The sequence below is a fragment of the Molothrus ater genome, chromosome 8 (genome assembly GCF_012460135.2).
Source record: "Molothrus ater isolate BHLD 08-10-18 breed brown headed cowbird chromosome 8, BPBGC_Mater_1.1, whole genome shotgun sequence".
In the NCBI taxonomy this organism is placed as follows: Eukaryota; Metazoa; Chordata; class Aves; order Passeriformes; family Icteridae; genus Molothrus; species Molothrus ater.
In genome coordinates this window covers 3310466-3333629 of record NC_050485.2, presented here as the reverse complement: position 1 = coordinate 3333629, position 23164 = coordinate 3310466, and the positions used below count along the sequence as shown (strand labels likewise).

The 23164-nt window shown below is 57.7% G+C and overlaps 3 protein-coding genes across 5 annotated transcripts in view; 1 reads left to right on the top strand and 2 right to left on the bottom strand.

The window, feature by feature from the left end:
- The first annotated feature begins 304 nt into the window (after positions 1–304).
- Positions 305–2300, top strand: TYSND1 (trypsin like peroxisomal matrix peptidase 1). The gene is made up of 4 exons (XM_036385604.2): positions 305–1287; positions 1374–1510; positions 1591–1776; positions 1860–2300. Exons 1-4 carry the CDS (start codon positions 305–307, stop codon positions 2069–2071), a joined length of 1518 nt encoding a protein of 505 aa, XP_036241497.2. The 3' UTR covers positions 2072–2300.
- Positions 2301–3008: 708 nt separating this feature from the next.
- On the bottom strand, positions 3009–8303 carry SPOCK2 (SPARC (osteonectin), cwcv and kazal like domains proteoglycan 2). The gene is made up of 11 exons (XM_036385818.2): positions 8021–8303; positions 5913–5921; positions 5672–5717; positions 5280–5394; positions 5103–5205; positions 4912–5020; positions 4716–4835; positions 4411–4629; positions 3711–3773; positions 3434–3571; positions 3009–3351 (listed from the first exon to the last, which is right to left on the bottom strand). The coding sequence occupies exons 1-11, from the start codon at positions 8234–8236 to the stop codon at positions 3206–3208; spliced, it is 1284 nt and encodes a 427-aa protein (XP_036241711.1). The 5' UTR covers positions 8237–8303; the 3' UTR covers positions 3009–3205.
- A 2283-nt stretch (positions 8304–10586) lies between these two features.
- The window catches only part of ASCC1 (activating signal cointegrator 1 complex subunit 1), a 34988-nt gene continuing 22410 nt past the window's right edge, over positions 10587–23164 (bottom strand). For all 3 annotated transcript variants that reach the window (XM_036385420.1, XM_036385421.1, XM_036385419.2), the window contains exon 10: positions 10587–11166. In XM_036385420.1, the coding sequence (XP_036241313.1) occupies positions 11050–11166 (117 nt within the window). In that variant the 3' untranslated portion in view covers positions 10587–11049. The remainder of the gene's footprint in view (positions 11167–23164) is intronic.

Below are 23164 nucleotides of genomic sequence, written 5' to 3'. Positions count from 1 at the left end.
CGAGGGGCAACGCTGGGGCCTGGGGGCCGAGGGGCGGCTGCGGGCCGGTATGCCCGTTCTCGCAGGGCCGAGGGGGGCTCCGAGGCAGGCATCCCTGATGTCCGGGAAGCGGAGCCGGGGTTGGCCCTGCCCCGGGGGTCCCGGGAAGCGGGGCCGGGCCGGGCCCGGCCCCCTCGTGAGGGCCCCGCGGGGGCGTGTCCGCCACGTGCGCGCCCCGCCCCGGCCAATGGGGAGGGCGCGGCGCGGGGCCGCAGCCAATGGGCGCGCGGGGCGGGCCCGGGGGCGGGGCGCGGCCGTGGCGGTGATGGCGGCGGCGCCGCCGTGCTGCGCGGTGCGGGTGCGGGCCGCGGGCGGCGGCGATGGCGATGGCGGCGGCAGCGGGCTGGTGCTGAGCCGCCGCCCCGGGCTGGTGCTCTGCCACGCCGCCGTCTTCGCCCCGTTCCTGCGCGCCGGCCCCGCCGCCTGGGGGCGGCCCGCCGCGCTGCCGCCCTCCGCGCTGCGGCCGTGCCCGCGGCTTAGCGTGGTGCTGCGCGGCGAGGCCGGCGGGCTGCGGGAGCTCGGGGCGCGGCTGCTGGCGCTGGTGCCGTGCGCGCCGTTCCGGCGGGCGCTGGAGCGCGGGCTCGGGCGGGCGGAGCGCTGGCGGTTCGGCGCCGAGGAGGAGGCGGCGGGCACGGACCCGCGGGCGCTGCCCTGGTTCGCCTGGCTGCGGGTGCCCGGGCTGGACGCGGCCGAGGGCGGCTGGGCGGCGCGGGCCAGCGCCGGCTGCCTGCGCAAGGGGCAGGCGCTGCTGGCCTGCGGGTCCCCCTTCGGAGACCTGTGCCCCGAGCTCTTCCTCAACACGCTGAGCCGGGGGGTGGTCAGCAACCTGGCGGGCGAGGAGAACGCGCTGGTGCTCACTGATGCCCGCTGCCTGCCCGGCACCGAGGGCGGCGCCGCCTTCGTGCCCTCGCCCGCCGGGCCGCGCGCCGTGGCCGTGATCGCCGCCTCGCTGTGCTGGAAGGGCGCCGAGTGGGTCGGGCTCACGCTGCTCTGCTCCCTCGCCGCCATCCTGCGCAGCAGCGCCGCTGTCCTGGGCGAGGCCGGGATCGCGGTGCCGCCGGTACCGGCCTGGGTGGCCGCGGTGCCAGCGAGCGGCGGGCGGGACCCGCTGGGCTGGACGGCGCTGGTGGAGTGCGGGGCCACCTGGGGCTCCGGGGTGCTGCTGGCACCGAGGATGCTCCTCACCTGCCGGCACGTCGTGGAGGCCAGAGCCCCGCTCCGTGTGACACCGGCAGCCGGCCCCGGCCAGTGAGTGTGCCGGCTGTGCCCCCCAAACCTCAACCCCCCTACCCTGCGTGTCCCCCGCCCTGACATCTCGTTAACTGTGTCTTTAGGGATGCCGCCGCCGTGCTCTGGGGCCGTGTGGTGTTCGCCACCGAGGAGTCGTCGCCCTTCGACGTGGCCGTGGTGGAGCTGGAGGAGAGCGTGCCAGGCTTTGTCCCGCCGTGCCTGGCCAGCACCTTCCTCCCAGGTACGCGCCGGCGGGACACGGGGTGTCGGATGGGGGCTGCCTCGCCCCCTTGTCCCCACCTGCTGCCTCTCCCGTGCCAGGAGAAGAGGTGAGCGTGGTTGGTTTCGGGGCGCTGGGGCGGGCGTGCGGCCCCTCGGTGACAGCGGGGATCCTCTCGGCCGTGCTGGCGGTGGCCGGGCGCCCCGTCATGCTGCAAACCACCTGCGCCGTGCACGGCGGCTCCAGCGGCGGCCCCCTCGTCTCCTCCCGCAGCGGGTGCCTCATGGGTGAGCCAGGGCTGTCCCCGTGCGTGTCCCACGGGTGTCCTCCGGCCGGGCCCCCTGACGTGGTGTCGCTCCCTCCCCGCCAGGTATCGTGGCCAGCAACACGCGGGACACCGGTGCGGGGGCCACCTACCCCCACCTCAACTTCTGCATCCCCATCAGCGTCCTGCAGCCGCTCGTGGCGCGCTACCGCCGCACCGGCGACCCCGCCGCCTTCGCGGGCCTCAACCGGGCGGCTGAGGGGGTGAGGGCGACTTGGCAGCTCCAGCAGCGGCCAGGACCCCCCAGCAAGCTCTGAACCCCTCCCGGGGGACTTGTGGCAGGGACCGAGGTGCCAGGGGTGGGACATCCCCTCTTCAGCCCCGGTGCTGCGGGGCCCAAGCGCCTGCACTGCACAGAGCCGGTGGGGCACGGGCACCCCGGGGCAGGGGATATGGCACAGTGCCTTGGACAGCCCCAAATGGGGAGGTTTGGGGTCTGTATGATTGTTTTATTTTCTCCCTGGGGCCATAAATGCTGTGAGTTGAGGCCCTGGTGTCCCGTGTGCTGAGTGGCTGCTGGGGGTGGTGGAGGCCCTCACCAGGGCGTGGGGTGGGCTCTGAGGGCAGGTTGGTCCTGTAAGGGATGTTCTGGGTCAGGGGTAGGATTGGGTTGGGGTCTTGTTTGGGATTGGGGTAAAGCATAGGGAGGAAGGGCAGTTCTGAGCCATTCCATGGCTCTGGAGCCCGTGGAAAGGGAAGGTTTGGGGTCATGGAGAGGGTCAGGAGCTGGGGAGGGGCCATGGCCCTGGGGAGGGAGGCCCGTTCCAGCTTCATGGCAGCAGAGCGCAGGAGCCAAACCCGGGCACTGACAGGGGGGCACCCCCACCCCAACCTGCTCCCCATGCCGCTCGCGGGGGGCACAGCCCCACAGCACCCCCTCCCCAGGACAGGGCACAGGGCACAGGGCAGGCACGGGGGGTGCCGGGGCAGGAACGGGCGGGCCAGTGTTTGACACAGCACGGGGTATTTATTTCACAGCCGCTACACAACGCCGGGGGCCGGGGCCGCCACGCAAGCACAACATGAGGGGGGATGCGGGGAGGAAGGGGGGGGGCAGCTTATCTATAAGGGGGTTTGTTGGTTTTTTTTTTTGTTTTTTCCTTTTTTTTTCCCACTTTTATTAGCGCCATTTGCCCGGTTGAAGACCACGCAGCAGCACACTAGGCCTATAAGGCTCTACCCAAAAAAAAAAAAAAAAAAAAAAAAAGCTCAAATTCGCATAAGAGCGGCCCCCCCCCCGCCCCGCGAGGAGCACCCCGTGTCCCCGTCCCACACGGGACTGGAGCGGGGAGCACCCACCCCATGCCACACCGGCAGCGGGGGGGGTCACGGGGACCCCCAGCTGGGGGGCTGCCTCCCGGCCGTGCCGCCCACCGGGCTCTCCTGCTCCTCTACCAGATGTAGCCGCCGTCGTCGCCCTCGCCTGCTTCGCCCTCCTCTTCCTCGCCTTCCTCGCCCGCCTCCTCCGGCTCCTTCTCCTCCTCGTCCTCCCAGCCCACGCTGCTCCCGAAGTCGCCCGAAAACCCCGTTGCTTCATCTGGAGGGGCGAGGGGCAGAGGCTCAGGGGCAGCCCCACGCTGCAGCCCCGTCCCCCGGCGGGCTCTGCCCGCAGCTCTCACCGCAGTCGGGGCTGCCGTGCCCGCGGGTTCCCGTCAGCTCGGCCCCGTGCTGGTCCACGCACCAGCACTCGCCGCCGCCTGGCTCGCACTGTGCCCGCCGGTAGTAGCCGTCCTCATCGCAGCTGGGGATGAAGGTGCCTGCAGGGAAGCCATGGCCCCCCACCCCCCCAAACACGTGCAGTGCCAGAGCCCCCAGGCGGGCCCCCATCCTCATCCTCATCCCGGCCCGGCTGTGCGGGCACTGCTGGGGAAAAGGGCTCTGGGCTGCCCCACTCACCCAGCTTTTTTTTGGTCGCTTCTTGGATCTGGATCTTCTCCAGCTCCCTGAGACAGGGCGGCTCTGCAGCAAGGCCACATGCTGCTCTTAGGGCAGGCAACCCCTCACCCCACACACAGTGTGCGCCCCCAAACCCTCAGCATTCATCCCTGTGGTGTGCATCCCCCAGAACTCCACATCCCCCCATGGACTGCAATCCCCCAGACCCCACGGTGGGCATTACCCATGGTGTGCATCCCCATGGTGTGCACCCACCCTGGCCCATGGAGCACATCCCCCCAGCTCCACAGTGTGTATCCCCCATGGATAACATCCCCCAGCTCCACAGTGTGCATCTCCCCAGCCCCATGCTGTGCATCCCCCTTCACCCCAGATGTGCTTCCCCACGACCCACAGCATGCATCCCTGCATGGTTTCCAGCCCTCCCAAACCCAGTGGTGTATCTGTCCCCCTAAGGCAAACATCCCAGAGCCACCCCAAACCCACAGCAAGGATTGCCCATTACCCCACCACATACATCCCCGCATGATGTACATCCCCAGCCCCACAACCCCACGAGGTACAACCCCAATCCCGCAGCAGGGATTCCCCAATCCATGGCATGCATCCCCCAGGACACAGATCCCCCAGCCCCATGGACCTGACCCCGTGGTGTCCGTCCCCCGGCCCCTCGGCGCCACGTCCCCCCGTCCTGACGCACTTTCCCTCCAGAAGCAGAAGCACCACTCGGGGGCGGAGACGCGGCCGTCCTTGGAGGTGTCGCAGGAGTTGAAGAAGGCGCGGATGCACACCTCGTACTTGTCCAGGTTGATGGCGGCCAGCTCGGCCGCCTCCAGGAACAGGTCCCCGCTGGTGTCCAGCCGGGCGAACATCCACCCCACCGCCTCCTTGCAGGCGGCTGCCACGCTCCTCTCCAGCGCTGTGGGACAGGATGGAGCCCGTGGCTGCCCGGTCCCCCCGGGGACAGCAGCCCCCGTGCCCTCCCCGTGTGGCAGGGACAGGTACCGGAGGTGGGGCTGGCGGGGAGCCCCGCGGAGCCGTTCTGCTTGGCGTTCTCCCGCAGCAGCTGGAACCAGTCGCGCAGGCGGTCACCCAGGTCGGCCAGGTCCTGCCCGGTGCACAGTTCTGGGGGGTCCAGCGGGGCAGCGTCAGGCCGGGCCGAGCTCGGGGACGCTGCCCCGGCGCTCTGCATCCCACTCACCTTGTTTGGTGTCGCCGGCGGGGCTGTGCGGGGTCGGGCAGGGGCACTGCCCCTCGCACCGCACCGTCAGCTGCTTGCTGGCCAGGCACGCCTGCTGCTCCAGCTTGCACTGCGGGGCGGCAGCGGCACGTCGGCGGGGGGACACGGGGAGGACCCGGGGCCCCGTCCCCGCGGCCGTGCCCCGTCCTTACCGCCGAGCTGTAGGTGTGGCCGTCGGAGCCGCAGACGGCGGCCAGCGGGGCGGCGTGGCAGGGCTTGCATCCGCCGTGCGCCTTGGGGCCCAGCGGCTTGATCCTGCACGGGGGGAGAGGTGCTGAGCGCCCGCCTGGGCTCCCTTTCCCCCTGCCCGGCTCCTGCCCCGCTCCTACCTGTGCTCCAGCTTCTTGCGGCTGATGCACATGGCGCGCTGGTAGCCCTGCGCCACGCACACCTTGTGCCGGCTGCACTTCACCTTCTGGCAGGGGTCCTTGGTGGTGTCCAGGGCTGGGGACAGAGAGGCGCTGGGGCGGGGGGACGGCCCAGGGGAGCCCGGCAGCGCTGGCCGCCAGCCGGCCCGGCACAAAGCGCCATTCAGCCGCAGCTGGGCGGCCGCCCCGGCACCAGCTGCTGCTTCCCGGCTCGCAGCGAGCCCTGCACCGCTCCGAGCGGAAGGGAAAAGCCCGGGGGGTGCAAGGAGAGAGTGCGACCCCCCCCCCCCTTCCTGCCATACTGGCTGGCACGGAGCCCACTGTGCTCCATCCCAAACCCATCCCAGCGGTACCTTCATCCCCGGGCTGGTTGTCCTCCCAGCTCTTGATGTAGTCGTCCTGCGAATCGGGGAGAGCCTGCCTGAGTGCAGGTGGCGGGGAAGGTGACACCGGGCCAGGCGTGCCATCCGCCGGCTCGGGGCCACCGGCACACACCCCAGGGCACCCCCGCAGGGCAGGGACGGGGAGCAGGGACGGGGAGCAGCCTCCCCCCAGGAGCGGGTGTCACCCCCTCGGTAGCCCCTCGAGCCTCACCTCCACCTCCTGGCGGCACGGCAGCGAGACGGCCCAGCCGGCACCGACAAAAGAAAAAGAGAGTGCCCACTGTCAGCTCTGGGACACACAGAGCCCTGCTCCCGGCCCCAACCCACAGTGACAGGCACCCTGTGCCAGCGGGGCACCCCGACCTTCCAAAGCTCTCGCCACCAGCTCTGGGTATCACTGGCACCGACACCAACGTGCTCCCCATCTCTGGCTCTAGACCTGTAATCCTGGAGAGCCTCCACACAGGATAAAGCCTTCCCCCATCAGCCAGCTGGAAAGCCAGGGAATGGGGATGGAAATGGCATCGGGCGGAGGAAGCCCTTGGGAGCCCAGTGAGGAGCTCGGGGGATCCCCACGGTGCTGCCACAATGGTGAGCCCAGGAGGAGTGGGCCAAGGTGGATGTCGCAGCCTGGGGAGGCAGAACTGCTCCCACAGGACCCTGAAAGCATCCCGGGGGTGTGGGGGAGCAGCGGGGACTCAAACCCTCCCGGGAGGCAGCATTGCCCGCCCCACGGGATGCTCGAGGTGAGCTTTGCGCTAAGGCAGGAGCAGCCCCGCCGCCCTGGGGAGGGCGGGCAGGCTTTGGGATGGCAGCAGGAAGCAGCGGCACGGGAGGCAGCTCCGGAGGGGATGTCTCGCTCCAGCACGGCGGTGTTTGCACCGCAATCGATAGCCGCGCTCCCGTGCCGTGATTGGTAACACTGCGGCGCCCGGCAGCTCCCTGCGGCCGCCGGCCTCCTCCCCGTGCATCCCCCCACCGGCGCTGCTCGGCGGAAAACCCCACAAATCCATGGATTTGCTTATTAATCCAAGCTAACCGCCAGCCGTGCCACGGCAGGGTGGGCCCCACGTGTGCTGGGGATGGGCATCCCCCCTCGGCCCCGAACCCCCCGGGATGCTCAGTGCCAGGGGGGCACGTCCACAAGGGCTCCCTCCCCTCGAGCACCGCAGCCATCGAGGTGCCCGGTGCTGGCGTTGGCCAGCGGGGGGTGTTGTGGGCAGGGGTCTCCAGGGGAGGAATTTACACCTTGGCGCCCTCACTCGTGCTCTGCCCCCCAAATGGTTTATTTCGCGGGTGGTGCCCCCTGTCCCTGCGGTGGGCACATCTCCCTTGCTGCCATCCATCCATCCATCCATCCATCCATCCATCCATCCATCCATCCATCCATCCATCCATCCATCCATCCATCCATCCATCCACTCCTCGCTGCCAAGGTGAACCCGGGTGTGCATCTGAACAAAGACCACAGGGGCTGGCTCGGGGTGTGCCCCCTCCCCACCCGGCTGCTGCAGGTGCCCTGGGTCTCCCCAGGATGGGGCTGCAGCACCGTGTCCCCCACCCCGGAGAACACGAGCAGGTGTAAAACGAACCCAGGAAAAACCCCGACTGCCTCATAATACTAAGTGCTGCAGCTAAATGCCATCGAGGCTGCTCGCAAGGGCTGTGGAACAGCAAGGGGTGACAGGATCCCGAGCCCGGTGTGCCAGGGCAGCGCTCCTCCAGCACTGCCTGCATCCTCATCCTCCCTGCCTGGCGTCCCCCACATCCCCAGGGGTCACCACCCCGCCGAGGCAGCGCCGGCCCCGGCTGCGGCACCGCGCGGGGCTCCGGAGACACCCGGAGGGCTCGGGGAGCGCAGTCCCGGGGGATGCTCGTGCCCTGCGCTGCCACCGAGGGTTTCAGGCCACGGCGCAGCCCCGCCACGGGCGGGCGGGCCCCGCCTGCACCCCCATGTGGGGCACGGGCAGAGGGTGCGGGGGACAGCACCCCCGGCCACCGGAGAGGGTCGCTTTGGCATCAAGCCCTGGCCACGCAGCTTTGGCGTCGGGCAGGGAGGCGGCGGCGCTGCCGGAGCCGGTGAGCATCCCCCGGGTACCGGGGCCGCGGAGCATCGTCCGAGTACCGGGGCCGGCAGCCGCCCACGGCCGCGGCGGGATGCGGGCACCGCCGAGCACGGCCGGGCGCCCGCCGCGGGGCCGAGGCCGGGGAGGGTCGCGCTGCGGCAGCCGCAGCGGCGGGCGGGGAGCGCGGGGAGGGGGCTCCCGGTGCCCGGCAGCGCGTCCCGTCCCCCCCGCCCCGCTGCCGGCGCGGACTCACGTCTCGGAAGCGGTTCCAGTGCTTGATCCTGCCGCCGTACTGGGAGATGGACGAGAGCCACTGCTCGTCCTCCATGAAATTGCCGGGGCTCTCCCCCGCCGCGGCGGGCCCGGGGCCGGTGGCGGGGCCGGCGGCGGGCCCGGGGCCGGCGGCGGCGGCGGGCAGGAGCAGGGCCAGCAGGGCCAGCAGGGCGCGGCGCCCGCCGCAGCCCCGCATGCTGCCGCAGCGCCGGGGGGAGCGGGCGCGGTGCGGAGCGGTGCGGTGCGCACGGGGAGGCGCCGCCGGCGAGTGCGGCCGCGGGGCGGCACCGGGCGGCACCGGCGGGAGGGCTGGGGCGGGGCCTCCGCCGCGCCCGCCGCACCTGCGCGCCGACACCGGGGCGGGGGAGCCGCCGGCACGGCTCGGCACGGCTCGGCACGGCCCGGCACGGCCGCAGCACCGGCCCCCCCCTTCCGTCCCCATCCTGCACCCTCGTCCTTGGCCTGTCCCCGTCCCGCGTCCCTCATGGTGCGCCCCGCATCTCCTGCCACACCCCCATCCTGAAGTTCTCGTCCTGCACTACTGGTCCCCTGCGCGTCCCCCATCCTCCATCCCCTGACACACCCCCTTCCCCATCCTCTATCCTGCATTCCTGGTCCTTATCCCGTCTCCATTCCACACGCCCCCATCCTGCACCCCTCATTCCTGGTCCTTACCCAGTCCCCAGCCTGCATCCCCCATCCCCATCCCATCTCCATTCTGCATCCCCCATCCTGCATCCTTGATCCCTACCCAGTCCCCATCCCACATCCAATGTCCTGCATCCCTTGGTCCCTGCCATGTTCTCATCCTGCATCTCTGCCACATCTCCATCCTGCATCCCCCATCCTACATCCTTCATCCAGCAGCCCTGGCCCCTGCCAGGTGCCCATCTCACATCCTCCATCCTGCATCCCCTGCCACATCCCCATCCAGCACCAGTCATCCCACATCCCTCATTCTTACCGTGCATCCATCACACATCCCCCATTCCTTCCACATCCCCAACCTGCACACCCCATCCTGCATTCCCAGTCCCATTGCCACTCCTATCCCACAGCCCCCTGTCCCTGCCATCTCCCATCCTCCAACCCCTCTCCCTGCAATGCCCACACTGTGGTCCCCATTCCTTGGCCATCCTACCACAGCATTTCAGGGCCCCAGGGAAGATTCCCCCCTATCCCAAGGTTTTGCTTTTGGATTTTCCCCTCATCTCAGTGGGGGGAAATCAGGGTAGGCAACAAGTGACAACTCACCCCAGCTGCAGCTCCTTCACAGCTTCAGCTGGGGATGCCACAGCACACATCCAGCTTCTCTTCTCCTTGCCAGGATGCTCAGGATGGGAAGGAAAACTGCCAGCAAACCCCAGTGATGTCAGGCAAAAGATCAGAATCCTTACTTCTGCCTGGGGAAGGAGGTGTGAAATGAATTTTGCTGCGCCAGGCTAGAGCAGTGGGATAAGCTGCTTACCAACAAAATTCAACCAACTTCCCAAAGAATTGTCACTAAAACATGTTTACACAAGCGGGAAGGGGAGGAGTATGCTCCAATTGTCAAAACCCCGTGCTTGCCTCAACTTCTCATTGAGAGTCGTTAAAAACTCATCAGGCAGAAGCTTCCCAAGGTGCACCTCCACTTTCCTGGTGGCTGCGTGAGCAGCTCCCGGGTCTGTTCCAAAGAGATTTGCCAAGTACCTCTTCAGGCTGGCGGAAAGATGACAGCAACTGGTGTTAAGTGCTCTCAGCACCTCCCTGTGAGTGCATGCTGTGCTCTGCTCCCCGAGGGAACCGTTTGGAAGGCGGCTTTTGGAGAGCACAGAGGCGTTCTGACGCCAAGGAAAGGGACACAAACAGCCCAACGGCTCTGGCTGGGTACAAGCAAGGGCACCCAGCAAAAGCACAGATGATTGGATTGCCTGACAGGCAGGCTTGAAAGCAGACAGGCAATTTGGTCTGGGAAACATAAACAGCAATATATCTGGAAGGAAAAAGAAAAGCAATCCCAGTTCCTGAATGACTCCCACTGCTGTTTGTGCACAGCCAAAGAGCCAGCTCACTCTGGAGGGAGGAAATGGGGTGAAGACCTCTTAGAAATGATCACTAGGACACTTAGGTTCTGCTGGAGCACCCCTATCCCTGGCTGAGACACTCTCCACCATTACCACAGCATGATTCCATATCCATGGAAGCAACTACGAATGGGCAGCAGCACCTGTTTTGTTACAAAACACCCAAGCACCAGCACCTTCCATTTTCCAAAGCGTTCATCCTAGGGCAAGTCGAAATCCTGTGTTGCTATTTTTACCAAATGTGGAGATTTACAGGAAAAAAACAACTTTGTCTTGAGATCTCTGAAGGATTCACAATGGAATCAAAGAGCTTGGTGCTGCTTTTAATGGAGAAACCACCTACAAGGCATATGTTTTTTGACACGCTCCGAAACGGTCACTGGAAAGAGCTCTAACCGTCAGTGCTTTCTTATTACCATAGTTATGTGCTGTGCTGGAAGTTTAATTACAGAAACTATCAATGCAACAGGAGATAAACACTTTGCTTTTGAAGGGAATTAATTTATTTGGAGATCCACATCACAGAGGCACACTGCTGGAGATCCAAGCAATGCCTGACCTCAATATCATTAAATCGTGCTCTGGCGAAGCTCTCCTGGATTTTAAATACTTATTTTAAGAACAAACTTCCCTCTTCTAAAAAAAGCCCCATATTTAAACACCAGTGATGCCCCAAAAGCCCCAGTTCTAGTAGTTTTCTTGGAAAACCAGCAATCCACAGACATCAAAGAGGCAACTTTGTGATGTTTTGGGGAAAGGAGGAGGAAGGCAACCACGAAGAAGAGGGCAGTGGGAAAAGCTGCAGGGAAATGCCATGGTTCCCATACTTTGGAGGAGTCATGAGGCATCCCAGCTGGGAGTTCCCAGGTTCCCACTGAAGATTCATGTCCTATAAAACCTTTCACTGAGGGATCATGCACAGAGCAGACCCACCATGGCCTCCTCAAGAGAAGCACAGCTGCCCAGATGTGGCGTAGTAGCCAGAGGCGTCCGAGGAGAACCTCTGGGAGAGACGCACCGAGTCCAGCTGCACCTCCCCGAAGTGGAAGTTCTCAAAGAGCTGAAAGGAAGAAGAAAAAAAAACACTTGAAGGGCATCAGAGGGATGGAGCCTGCAGCTGGCCCACGGCTCTCTCGCAGGAGTTGGCCCTGTCAAAAGCCTCTCCTCACAGATTGGTTCTGCCTTTAAATCAAAGTGTTCTTTAGGTTATTTTTCCCACTAAGGACTGCACTTGAACTCTTTTTATCTATAGCAGCAGCTGCTCAAACCTCCTCTGTTTTGCTGCCTGTGTCACTGAGGGAGCGTGGGGAGGCACCGCTGCTCTGGAGGCACCACCCCCGGGCTGCTCTTGAGGTCACAGGCTCTGCAGCAGCAAGGTTTGAGGCCAGCAGGTTTGCACCAATCCAGGCCACAGGATGCAGGACTTAACAGCTACAGCTCAGTCCTAATTCAAAGTAGCAGGCTGGAGGCACAGGGCTCCTCATCCCAGCACTGACCCCGCTTTGTTCAACAAATCCGTCTTTGTTCCGCAAAGACCTGAGCGCAAATTAAGGAAAGCAAGCCAGCTCCGGAGCCCGGGGGGTGTGTCCCTGCCCATTAATCCAACCCACCGGGCAGACCAAGAAAAATGACATCAGAATTCCTTACAAGAAGTTACTGCTGGAAAAGCGTCGTCGTCGCATCCAAGCGCAAAGTGCTCCTCCCGTTCCATTAAGCAGCAGGAAATTGCTCTACCTGGGAATATCAGCTGTGCCTCAGGAAAAGCTTCTCGATGGAGATGCTAATTTGGAAGCTCTGTTTAACATGAGAGCTGTGAGTCACCGAGAACCTGAGCAGTGGCTTCTGCCCACCTTGGAGATCTCCAAAATGTCCATTCCATCTGTCTCCTATTCAATTTTCTATCTGTCCCTGCAGGCGTGGGCTTGAGACAGTCCCCAGCCCTTCCTGCCCTTTACAGAAGGCAAGAAGGAAAGCCAACACATTAATCCTCCTGGAGCCAATGGTGCATCAATTCCTCTGTAGAGGGACTGACTGAAATCCCAAATAACTACTTAGCATCTGAAAGGCTGCACTTCACCTCCTCCAAAGAGGCATTTGGCTCTGCCTGGCACTGATTTGGGCACAACTGCTCTTTTGTTGTTTGTCCCAAGAGTATTCTATACCCTTTTTTCCAGAGGAGACCAGCTAGTTTTCTTTCAGGACAATTCCTGGGTTTGCTGTCACTCCACAAAGGAAAAGAGCCATAGGGAAAGTGATTCCCTGCCCATCTTGGGGCAGAGCAAGAGACCCCAGGGCAGCAGCGTGGCCTCCAGGGACACTGTGAGTGGTGGCTCCACGGGGTCAGTGCCCTAAAGAAGAGCAGCCTGCAGAAAAGAAGCTGTGCTAAGGAAGCATCTCAAACCAGGAGAGGAGGAAAAGAGAGGAAGAGAAATGACGACAGCCACATAAACTCCATTTCATACAATTAAAGATTTATACAAGAAAGATTAATTATGTTTCCAAAAGCCTGCATCTTTCATGTTGGAGGACTTAGGATAAAATGTCTCATTAATAAGAGATGGCAGTAAAAAGGGGTTGGTCACCTTTCTCTTTGTTTTGGCTGACCTCAGAAGGAAGGATGGTGCTCTTTGGGGCTGCCTGCACTGCTCTGCCACTGTGCCCACTCACCCCAAACCTTCACACCTGTCCCTGTCACAGTGGCTGCTCACACTGTCTCTCCTTCCCATCACAGAGCCCTCTCCACCCAGGAAAAACAGAAATCACCTCTCTCTCGATTCCTGACAGAGGGAGTGGCAGGTGTGCTGGGAAGCAAGGAGTACTAGGGTTTGAAGAGGGCCCTCTCCAGTGCCTAAAGGGGCTCCAAGGGAGCTGGACAGGGACTTTGGACAAGGGCATGGAGTCATGGGACAAAGAGGAATGGCTTCCCACTGCCTGAGCATGATTGAGATACTGGGAAGAAATTCCTCCCTGTGAGGTGGGCAGGCCCTGGCACAGGGTGCCCAGAGAAGCTGTGGCTGCCCCTGGATCCCTGAAGTGTGCAAGGCCAGGTTAGAAGGGCCTTGGAGCACTCTGATCTAAGGTGTCCCTGCCCATGGCAAGAGGGATGGAATGAGGTGGACTTTAAGGTCCCTTCCAATACAAACCATTCCAGGATTCCATGAAGAAAACAAAATAAATGCTGGCATGTGCCAGACCCATCAGCAGCGCTAGAAGTCAAAGCTTTCCACAAAATAACCAAAGGAAGAGTTTTGTTTATGCTATTGCTGCACACCACAACCTGTTTTTCTTACTAAACATAGGTACTTCAAAGCAAAAATTAGTTAATGAGACTAATGAGCCCCTAATGAGACTAGTGAGTCCCTCTTGCTTCACACAGCCTCAGGCATGTCACAGCAGAAGGATGACTGGGAAGCCCAGAAGACACTGCCCAGGTCAAGGGCCCTCCATTTGTACACTGCTAAAAGTGCAGCAAAGCCATTGTACCAAAGCACTTTGTATTCCCTTGGCTTTTTTAAGATTCACCACCTCCCGTGTGTTCGAGCAGCTGTGTGTTTCCCAGGGAGGAACGCTGCTAGAACTATTGATTTTTGGTAATGTGGCTGTACTTTCTGAGAGTAAACATGCTACAGGATTTAGAGGACAACCACAGACACTTTTCTCTGCTCTTGTTTCAGGCTGGCTTCTCACTGATGCTCCTTGTGCTCCCTGAGGCTTCCCATGACAGAAACCACCAGACTCCAGGCACGGAGATCACTGCACAGCTGAGACCTGCCTCAGGCAGCGTGGAGAGAGGCCCCTCAAACGTCATCCTCAACACCTCTGGAACACCAGGAACCCTCCAACACCTCTGGAACACCGGGAAGTGGCTTCCCATCACAAAAGCATCCTGCACTCGGGTCCCTGGGGACTTGGGAAGAGATTGCAGAGAGCCAAGCCTCTGCTTTTGACTTTCACTTCTATTTATCTTGAGGAGAAGCCAAGCAGAGCCAAGAAAGATATTTATAACTCCCCCCTCTCCCCAGCCACCACGGAAACGCTCTGGTTTTGGAGGAGCCCTGGAGCAGAGCTGATGAAATGCCTCCTGGGAAAGCATCTCAGCATTTCTTATTCTGCACCAGGGAAGAAGGTACCTTCTGGAGGTTGTTGCCCTTCAGAAGCAACCACTGATAACCCCAAGATTGGCTGACTCCCCTTTCCATCCTTCCCTATGGCTGCCAAGTGCCCACCTTTCCCTGGAAAGGCTGCAGGGAACACGAGGAGATGTGGATCAGGAGCAGGCAGGAGGGAGGCAGGGGAGGAGAAATGCAATCACCCGCAGAGCCGTGTCATTTGATTGGAGTGGGACGTGAGGCTCAGCAAAAGCACAGTAATTCTATAAATCCAAACATGCCAAAGGATTTATGTCCTCGATGCCCAAGGAATAAATAAGAGGATGGAGGCTGGGATTTTTTTTTTTTAAGTATTATAAATGAGAATGAACCTGATGGAGGTAAAGGTCAGCTAACAGAATCAACACCACACATGCAGTGCAAGCTACTAACTCCCATCAAGGGAATAGCACTTAGAGGACTAAGTGCCCTCCATCTCCCTGCTGCCTTCCCAAATTGAATTAGAATGGAATAAGGAAAGAGCACTGTTAACTTTTAACCCCAGACCCAGCACCTCCAAGCAAACGCTCCAGGGATGTGCCCTGCCTTTCAAGCCACAGCCAAAGGTTTGGGCAATGCTCACAGAGGATGCCTGCCTCTCCCATGGGGACAGAGCAGGTGCCTGGAGAGTGGCAGCAGCAGCATCCCAGGATCTGTGGGGGATGGCACAGACTACAGCCACACTGCCCTCCCCATAAGCCATGAGCTGCCAAGAGAAAGGAGAGAACTGGATGATGGATAACCCATATTTCACAGGTCAGCCTGAAAACTATAGGTCCAAGTGCTCCTCTCTCTCCCTCTCCCATCCTGGGTACTGGGTCTGAGTGTCATGATGAAAGGCAAGGAGCCCTGTGGTAGCTCCCAGAAAGCAAGTTTTCCTCCACTCCTCCCCCCAAAGTTGTTTATCCTGAGCCAGGAAAAGGCAGCAGCACCCCTGTCATTTCTGACACCACATTTTCTCCCTGAAGACAATTCTGTTCAGATGCTGGAAACCCTTCTTCCTCTGAGGCCTGTTCCCCTCGATTACCCAGAAATTACCCAGCAGACCTCCCTTGGGATGAGACAACCATTTTCTGAAGGAAGACAAGAGGTTGAAGACTTGTTTTGGGAGAGAGAGAAAATCACACATCAAACTGCTCACTCCTTGCAAACCTGAGCCAAAACTGCTTGTACAAACTTCAACCCCTAAACCACAACAACTTCCTTATCAAAGGCAGAGCAACAGATCAAACCCAGGATGCCTCTTTGCCACATTTTCTTCCCCTTTTCAAGCCTGTGAAGTAAGTTTTGCTGAGGCAACGAGGAGGATGCCTCCTCAATGAAGAAGTTAAAACAGGCGCCTAAACGATGTCGTGTTCCCAAGCGCGGGTGTTTGTCAAGCTGTCCTCCTCGGGGGGCTCTCTTCCCACAGACATCCCTCCTGGAATGAGCCAGCACCTCTGTGCTCCAGCCTGGCAACAACAGCAATAAATCACAGCCAATCCACTCAAGGACAGCAGCGATGTGTTTCAGCTCTGGTTATGAAGAGCGGAGGTGCCAACGCAAACTGGGCCTTTTAAATCACCTGTCATGGGCTCAACAAGCATGAGAAATATTAATGGATTCGCTTGGAGGAGCATGGGGAAGTGGGAGGACAAAGTAAGTCCACGGAAGGGAAGGGACTCAGAGGTATTTAAAACTTCCTTCACGTAATCTGTGGCTCGCATTCACGCTGCCTTGGCCTGGATTTTGCCACTACCATCAGGATTATTGATCAGTTTTTAAAGCCTTACGTCGTTTACAGTAGGCAGCCAAAAAAACCCCACCCTGAATTAATGAAAAAGTCCAAGCAGCTCTGCGGAGAGCCTCGGAAATGCCGAGGGAGCAACAACTCACTGTGATGCCTGGCAATTAAAAATTCCCACTAACAAGCAGCGATACCATGGGATAGAATGGATGTACACACACACACACACACACACACACACACAGACACACACACCTCCCTGGACTGCAGGGTGTTCTGCTGTGAACTCCAGCCCCAGAAAGCAGTGCCTGAGGGCTGGGCTATTACAGATCAACAGCATAAAACTGTCCCCGATGACTCAGCGCTGCCATGTAATGTCATTAGCCTGTGACAATCTGCCTCACAAGCCCCACTGCCCTCAGCAGGGAGCTGAGGGAGGGTCCTGTTTTCCATGTCTGGAATGAACACAGAAATTAGCAACTTCAGAGAGGCTGGGAGGAAGAGGCTCATAGCTCCAGGAGCTCCAGGAGCCCATGGCTGTGGATGAGCTCACCGTGGTCCACGCTGAGGATGGGACACCAGCAATCCCTCCTGTGCTGTTTCTCCTGGGTGGAAGATGTTTATCCACCCTAAGATCCCACCCAGGAAGGGTGTGAACAGCCTGAGCACCACTGGGCTGTGCCTCCATGGCAGAGCACGTGCAGGAGGATCATGCTGACAGATAACCCAGTGCATGGACAGCTCCAACAAGAGATTAAAGGGAGGCTTTGGAGGAGCTGGAGCCTTTAGAGCTTCAGCTGCTCTGCACAGAGTGACAACGCTCACCAGCACAGCCCCAGCGTGTCCCCATCGGCAGCAGCGGTGAATGAGGGCACAGGCTTGGAAAGCCAGGAGCTTTCTGTTGGAAATCAGCATGTTATGGTGCTGTTATCCCCTCTGGGGAAGGGGAGGAACAAACAGAATGCCAGGCACCCGCTGACAAGCATGGAGAAAAATTAAACAGCGTTTCTGAAGAGGTGCCTCAACACAGAGCAACAAAACCTGTCTGTCTGCAGACTTTCTGTGCCCTCCCTGGAAATCTTTCCACCTGGTAAGGGATGATATATTTGAATTAAAGTGTGTATACCACATCCACAGCTTGGGATGGAAAACACTGGAGAAGAGCAGAGAACAATCACCCTTCCAAATCATCTGGCCAAAGCACAAGGGCAGATCCCATGCCAGACACAGCAGGAAGGCGCTGACTCCTCAGCAAATTGCTGGATTACTGATACCAGCACCAGGCAAAAAGGACTGATGGAGGAAATGGCAAAAACACGGAAAGATTAAAAATCTTAAAACATTAAATTCTGAAATGAAAATGTTAACACTCAGAAACACTGATGGACTCTTAAGAGAACCCACTGAATGCCAGCAAACTCTGTCCATCTGAGTTCCTCTGATTAACCTCCTTTGCTGCACAAAGCACAGCCTCCAATTCTGCTTTTGGGATCCCACCTACTTGTTTAATGCACCTCAGTCCTGCAGCCTCCCACACAGGCCTGCCAGGACCTCTCCAGAAGGCTCTTATCTCCACACCTGTCACAGTTCTCAGGCTGCAGTATGTGCTGGCAGAGCTCCTTCTTCCTCATCCCAAAAAATTCACCAAACCCCATCCCAGCTATGACCCAAACTCCCCCAAACTATGACAGACAAACCCCAAACTAAAGCCCCTGGTGGCTCCCAGAAGATGAGGCACAACCAGGCAAACTGTCAAAACCTGGGGAGTTTGTTAAATGAGTAGATTATTTTTCCTTCTGTTTTTGACTTTCAAAATTTTCTGCAACAATTTGGTGCCAAAAAAGGAAATACCTGATTCCTGTGTTATTCACCCTGGACACCACTCCACCAATGATTATCTGTCAGAGTTTTAATTGTGCTTGGAAGCTTGCCAGCAATAATGCACGAGAAGCATAGGAAAAGCAGGCAGACATTCATCCAGAGAGGCAGCTCTTCCCAGCATTCCCAACCTCCTCCCCAAATTAGCAACTGCTTCCTTTCCATGGCTTTTTGAAGGATGGCTGGCTGGCCATCCAACATTTCCCAAGACTGTTCAGGTGTTACAGTCTTGGAGAGTACTGTGCAGAGTCACAAGGGTGGAAGATGGGTGGGAAGGACAGAGAGGGCAGTTGTCACCCTGGCTGTCCCCAGCAGCAGCACCAGCCACAAGGCTGCAGATTGTTTTGTTCTGCAAGTGTGCAGCTGGCTCTGGAGTGTCTCTCCATCCCCAATATAGCATCCAGCCCTTCCACAAGGAACAGCCCTTCCCCTCTCCTTTTCTTCCAGCCTCTGGCAAGATTTAAAAGGCAGCAGCAGAGACCTTTTCACCTCATCTCCCTTAGGAAGAATAAAGCAGGCAGACTTCAGGAGGCAGAAAATCTTGTGTCATAGAAGTCCCAGTGGCCTCTCTCTTGGGAGATACCCAAGTCAGGGCTATCTCCTCTGTGACACAGGAAAATCCCTCACAATTATATCACTGGTGTAGTCCCTTGGAAACAACATAACATCTCTCTCTGGCAAAGTACCACCAACATAAGAAGCAGCAGCAAGTGCATGGAGGAAGATCCAAGGCACATGATGGGAGTTTCTTTTTTATATTTTTATTTCCTGAGCCAAAGCAAATGCCACGTAAACGCCAAGAAGCTCTTGGTATGTTCACAGATGCCATCTCATGGGTGTTCTGCACACATTCCATGGAGGAATCATGAAGGGACAAACTGAAGATAGGACCAGTGAAGGTCATCAGCTCCACCATCCTCCCCTTCTCCAAGGAAGGAGGAGCTAGGTGGTGCAGATCCTGGATTAACACCTCTGCTCCCTCAAAACAATCAGGACCCCCTTTTCCCAGCTCCTCTAGAGCAGTGCTTCCTTATCCTCCCCTTTTACAAAGATTTTCCTGATCTCTTGCTGCAATTTAAGCCCATTATTTATCACTTTATCATCCACTACTGGCAAAAGCATTTTTAAGCTTCAAGAGTTTTTCCTACATGCTGCTCTCCTTCCCTTTATTATCCTTGAAACAACTCTTTCAGCCCCAGCTTGCAGACATTTTCTACCCCTCCAATGATCTTACTGTTGTCCCCTGGGCTCTTTGCACCCATCCACGGTACCCAAAACTGGACAAATCCTTCAGCTAAGCATAGTCAGAGGTTTACTTTAAGGACATTTGCCTCTTTTCTTAATTTCTATGGGCTGACTCAGTCTGGAGCAGCCCCCCATAAGCCAAACCCTGGCCTGTTGGGCTGGTATTGAGGAACTTCTCCATCCTACACCGGTGCCACAGCTCCCTCCTGGACCTGTCCTTGTTTGCAGCTGCCTGTTTGTTTCTGCCTGATTTCCCAACATTGTCTGGAGCTCTGTTCCCTGCTACTCACGTGTGCAATATCCCTGCCTCTCCCCAGCTGGGTTTCACCTGCAGAGCTCAGAGTGCATTTCATGCTGCCCCTAACACCCTCCTGACCTCCACGGGTGGGATGAGCATGAGGTTTCCAGCTCTGTGAATATGGAAGCAGCTGATCCTTGTGTGGCTGCTGCGATGTGAAACCTCAGCTCTTGATAAAACTGGAGCAAAGCCACCCCAGCTGCCAGAGGGTGATGCAGCAGTGGGGAGGGTGACATTCAGCAATAGTCTAAATTAATCTGTCAGGATGGATTTTTTTCAAACAGAACTGTTCAGGGCTGGGTGCAGGCCTTTGTTCAGCTGAAATCCCCTGCCCTCCAGGATCCCCTGCTCCCCACAAGCCAAATCTAGTGGTGCTCCTGCCATTGCCATGCTGCAAAACCTTTGCTTTAGCTCACAGTTTTGGGTCTGTCCCCCCCATCACAAATCCATGAAAATTCATGTGCTTCAGGAAATCAAACCCCAGTTGCTATGGTGAAAGGCATTCTGCAAACTAAGAAACAAATACAAGCGGGACATTTGGAGGTTACCAGATTTTTGCACGTCTTTCAGACAAGAATAAAAACCCTTTCAGCAAATTAAAGGCTCCGATAAGACCCCAGACCTACACCTCAAACATGAAGGATTTGCAGTACAACTTAAGGGAATTAATAATCAAACACTGCATTTCTCCACAGAAGCCTCATCCCCATGGCTCCTATTACAGCAAATGCAGCAACAGTTTCTGAGAGCCTTTGCTGCAGGGATGGCAGGAGGCTTGGGAGGCATCCGGGAACACCGGGACACGGAGCTGCCGTCAGCGTGACCTCTCACAACGCCCACTGAGCACCAAGAGGAGGAGTCTAGCTACAGAGCCAGGAAATTAATTCAGACAGACACAAAAAATTATCCAGCAGAAGGGTCATGGCACCTTAGGGATGAACTGTCTACTTTTGCTAATCAGTGGGTTGGGGTTTTTTGCATTTAATGTGCTGGGTCCTTGCCTTCTATTAAGGCGCTGCTGTAATTCAAGCCCTGCCAGCTCCATGGAGAAAAATTGTCCTCTTAAGATCAAAGAGGTGACACTGCCCTGGCTGGCTGGTGGCACAGCAGGGATCTCAGGGAAGTGAGGAAGGGGGGATGCTCACTGGGTGGGAGGCAGAGGCACCCACAGAACCTCCAAAAGGCTCAGCTGCTGGCCTGGGTGGGAGTGCAGAGGTGCAGGGGAAAGAGCATTCAGAGACTCTCAACAAACCGTCCTCCAGCTCTCACAGCTCCTGCTAAAATTAGTCAGAGGGGTGTAGAGCACCTCTGAGAGAAAAAAAAAGGCTTTTCCTTTTCTTGGTAAGGTCACCAAAGAGATCTCTGTCATGCAAAGGCAGCACAAACCTTCTGCACTGCATTCTCCTCTGTGCTGTGGCTCAGCCTTCCTTCCCCCAAAACCTCCAACACTGCCTCCAAGGCCTGAACACTCCAACAAAGATATCTTCCCTCCTTTGTCTGCTCTGATTTTTCAAATGCCACTTCAGATTCCTGTTTCATCAAATGCAAATAACATGAATATGGCTTTTTCTCCCCCTGAAGAATGTAATTCTCAGGAAAGCATTTTCACAGCAACCCCAATTTAATCTCCTTTTTTTTTTCCTCATGATTATACAAACTGATCTCCAGTCTCATCTGCTCAACTGTCACATCCTCCCATCCCACTGTTGCTCTAATTGCACACTGCTGAGCCCCCTCGATTGTTCCGGTACCTCTTGCTAATGGCAGGAATTCTCCCCTCTGCAAAGTGCCAGCACAGCCTTTCATTGCTGCTTTTGATTCTTCTGTAAAAAGGAGGTGAGGAAAGCACTGGCTTATTTCTGAGATCCTGATGTTGCACCACAATCTCTTACTCGGTCTTCCCTCACCTCAGTGGATTCTTTGTTTGGTATTTTTAACTCTAAACTTTCCAAGCAGCCGCCTCCTGTTAGGTATTTGCTCCAGCTGTCAGTCCTACTTTGGATCTACATCTTTACCACCTTGCTGAGGATAACAAGATGTTCTTACCCTTTCTGAACACCAGGCAGTCTTGATCCCCACCTAACGCCGGTGCTTTGGCTCTTTGATTCACCTCAGCTTAGAAATATATCAGGAAAAGACTCAGCCTCCTTAAATCCACAAACAAAATTTACACAAAAGGCCTGGGTTCCAACTGCTGCAGAACATAAGACACACTCCTCATCTGCAAGTGGATCTGGCTCTGCACATGTTCATTTGTTTAGAGCTTGGTGGGCTTGGGGTATTTTGAAGGGGTCAGGGGTTTATTCAGGCCAAGGTTTTTCTTTTCCATTGCATCTCTCTCTGTGGCATTGCATCAAATGTTTTAAACTGAACTGCTGCATGCCCCAGCCACCACACTGCTCTTACCCAGCAGGACAGATATGCTGACAGGGAACACCACTGGCTCTCCAGAGTATCAGACAGTAAATGCAATTTTCCCCTGCTCCCAGTGAAAACAGGTACAGTGCCATAACTCAATACACTTATGCAGGCCTCAAAAGAGAAGGAGCCCCGTCAAATGATGCCTTATGTGACCTAGAAGCCCTCCCTGAGCACCCTTGCAGCCCTGCTGCTGGACCAGGGCACGGCAGCATGTGTCACCACCTTGGCTGATCCCATTCCCAGTCTTCCATCCCAGCTTAAAGTCTCCCCTAATGCCCTAAAGACATAAGATGTGCAGCTTTCTGCTGCTGTACCTCAGTAGCTGTTCTCTCAATATTTAATCTTGTAAGCTGTTAATGCACGGATCTGTGCTAAGTGGCAGAGTTCAGCTTTTTCTGCACTCAGAATTTGCTTCCTTCTTGTTTGAAAGTGGCAAAGGCCATTCATTTACTTCTCAGACCTCAACTCAAGCCAAAATTCATTCCATTTTGACCCAGTGAGAGTCCAGGTGGTTTTCTTCCTTTCCCTTAAACGTGCAACAGAAATTTTTGGCCAGCCGGCCTTTCTGCGTTTCTTTTCCTTTTCATTTATTCACTGCAGCCTTAGTTGGATTTTCTTCCCACTAAACAAAACCAAATAAAAGCCCGGAGGCAGCGCAGCCGGAGATGCCGGCAGCTGCCCTGGGTGCCTCAGTGCCAGCTGCAGCACAGGGAGCACGGCAGGGTTCTGCCAGCCCAGCATCTCCCCCAGGCCTGGCCCTGCCTGAGCTGCTGGGGCCTTTCAGCAGGAATTGCTGCCTCCTCCATCAGCTCTCCTGACTCTTTCCTGCCTCCTCCATCAGCTCTCCGACTCTTTCCTGCCTCCTCCCTTCACTCTCCTGACCAGAGAACGATTTCGGTGTGTGGCTGGGATGTTCAAAGCCAGCCTAGAGGGAATACGTACGGCTCCATGTCCATGAAGCATCCCCAGCTTTTTGGGACTGGACCAGAGAAGTGCAAAGCCAAAGCTCTGTTGGACACAAATCTCACACAGCCCCTTGGGCTCTCAGCTCCACCTATGCCAGGAAACCTTTTTCAGGGATATTCTTCAAGACAGAAGTAATTTAAACTCCCAAACGCAAGTCATCCTACAGGATCTATTTTCTGAGCAGTGTGGGAAGGTAGCGGCCTGCACAACCATTTATTAGCACAAATAGGAGTGTATGTTTAACTCCGTGGAACGGGTAGAACAAAGGATTATTAAATAAAATTCTGATTAGTTCAGCTGAAAGCAAAATACCAGCTGGAGCCTGGTGTAGCGCAGGCATGTTATCAGCAAACATGTGCTGCCAGCACATCTGCAC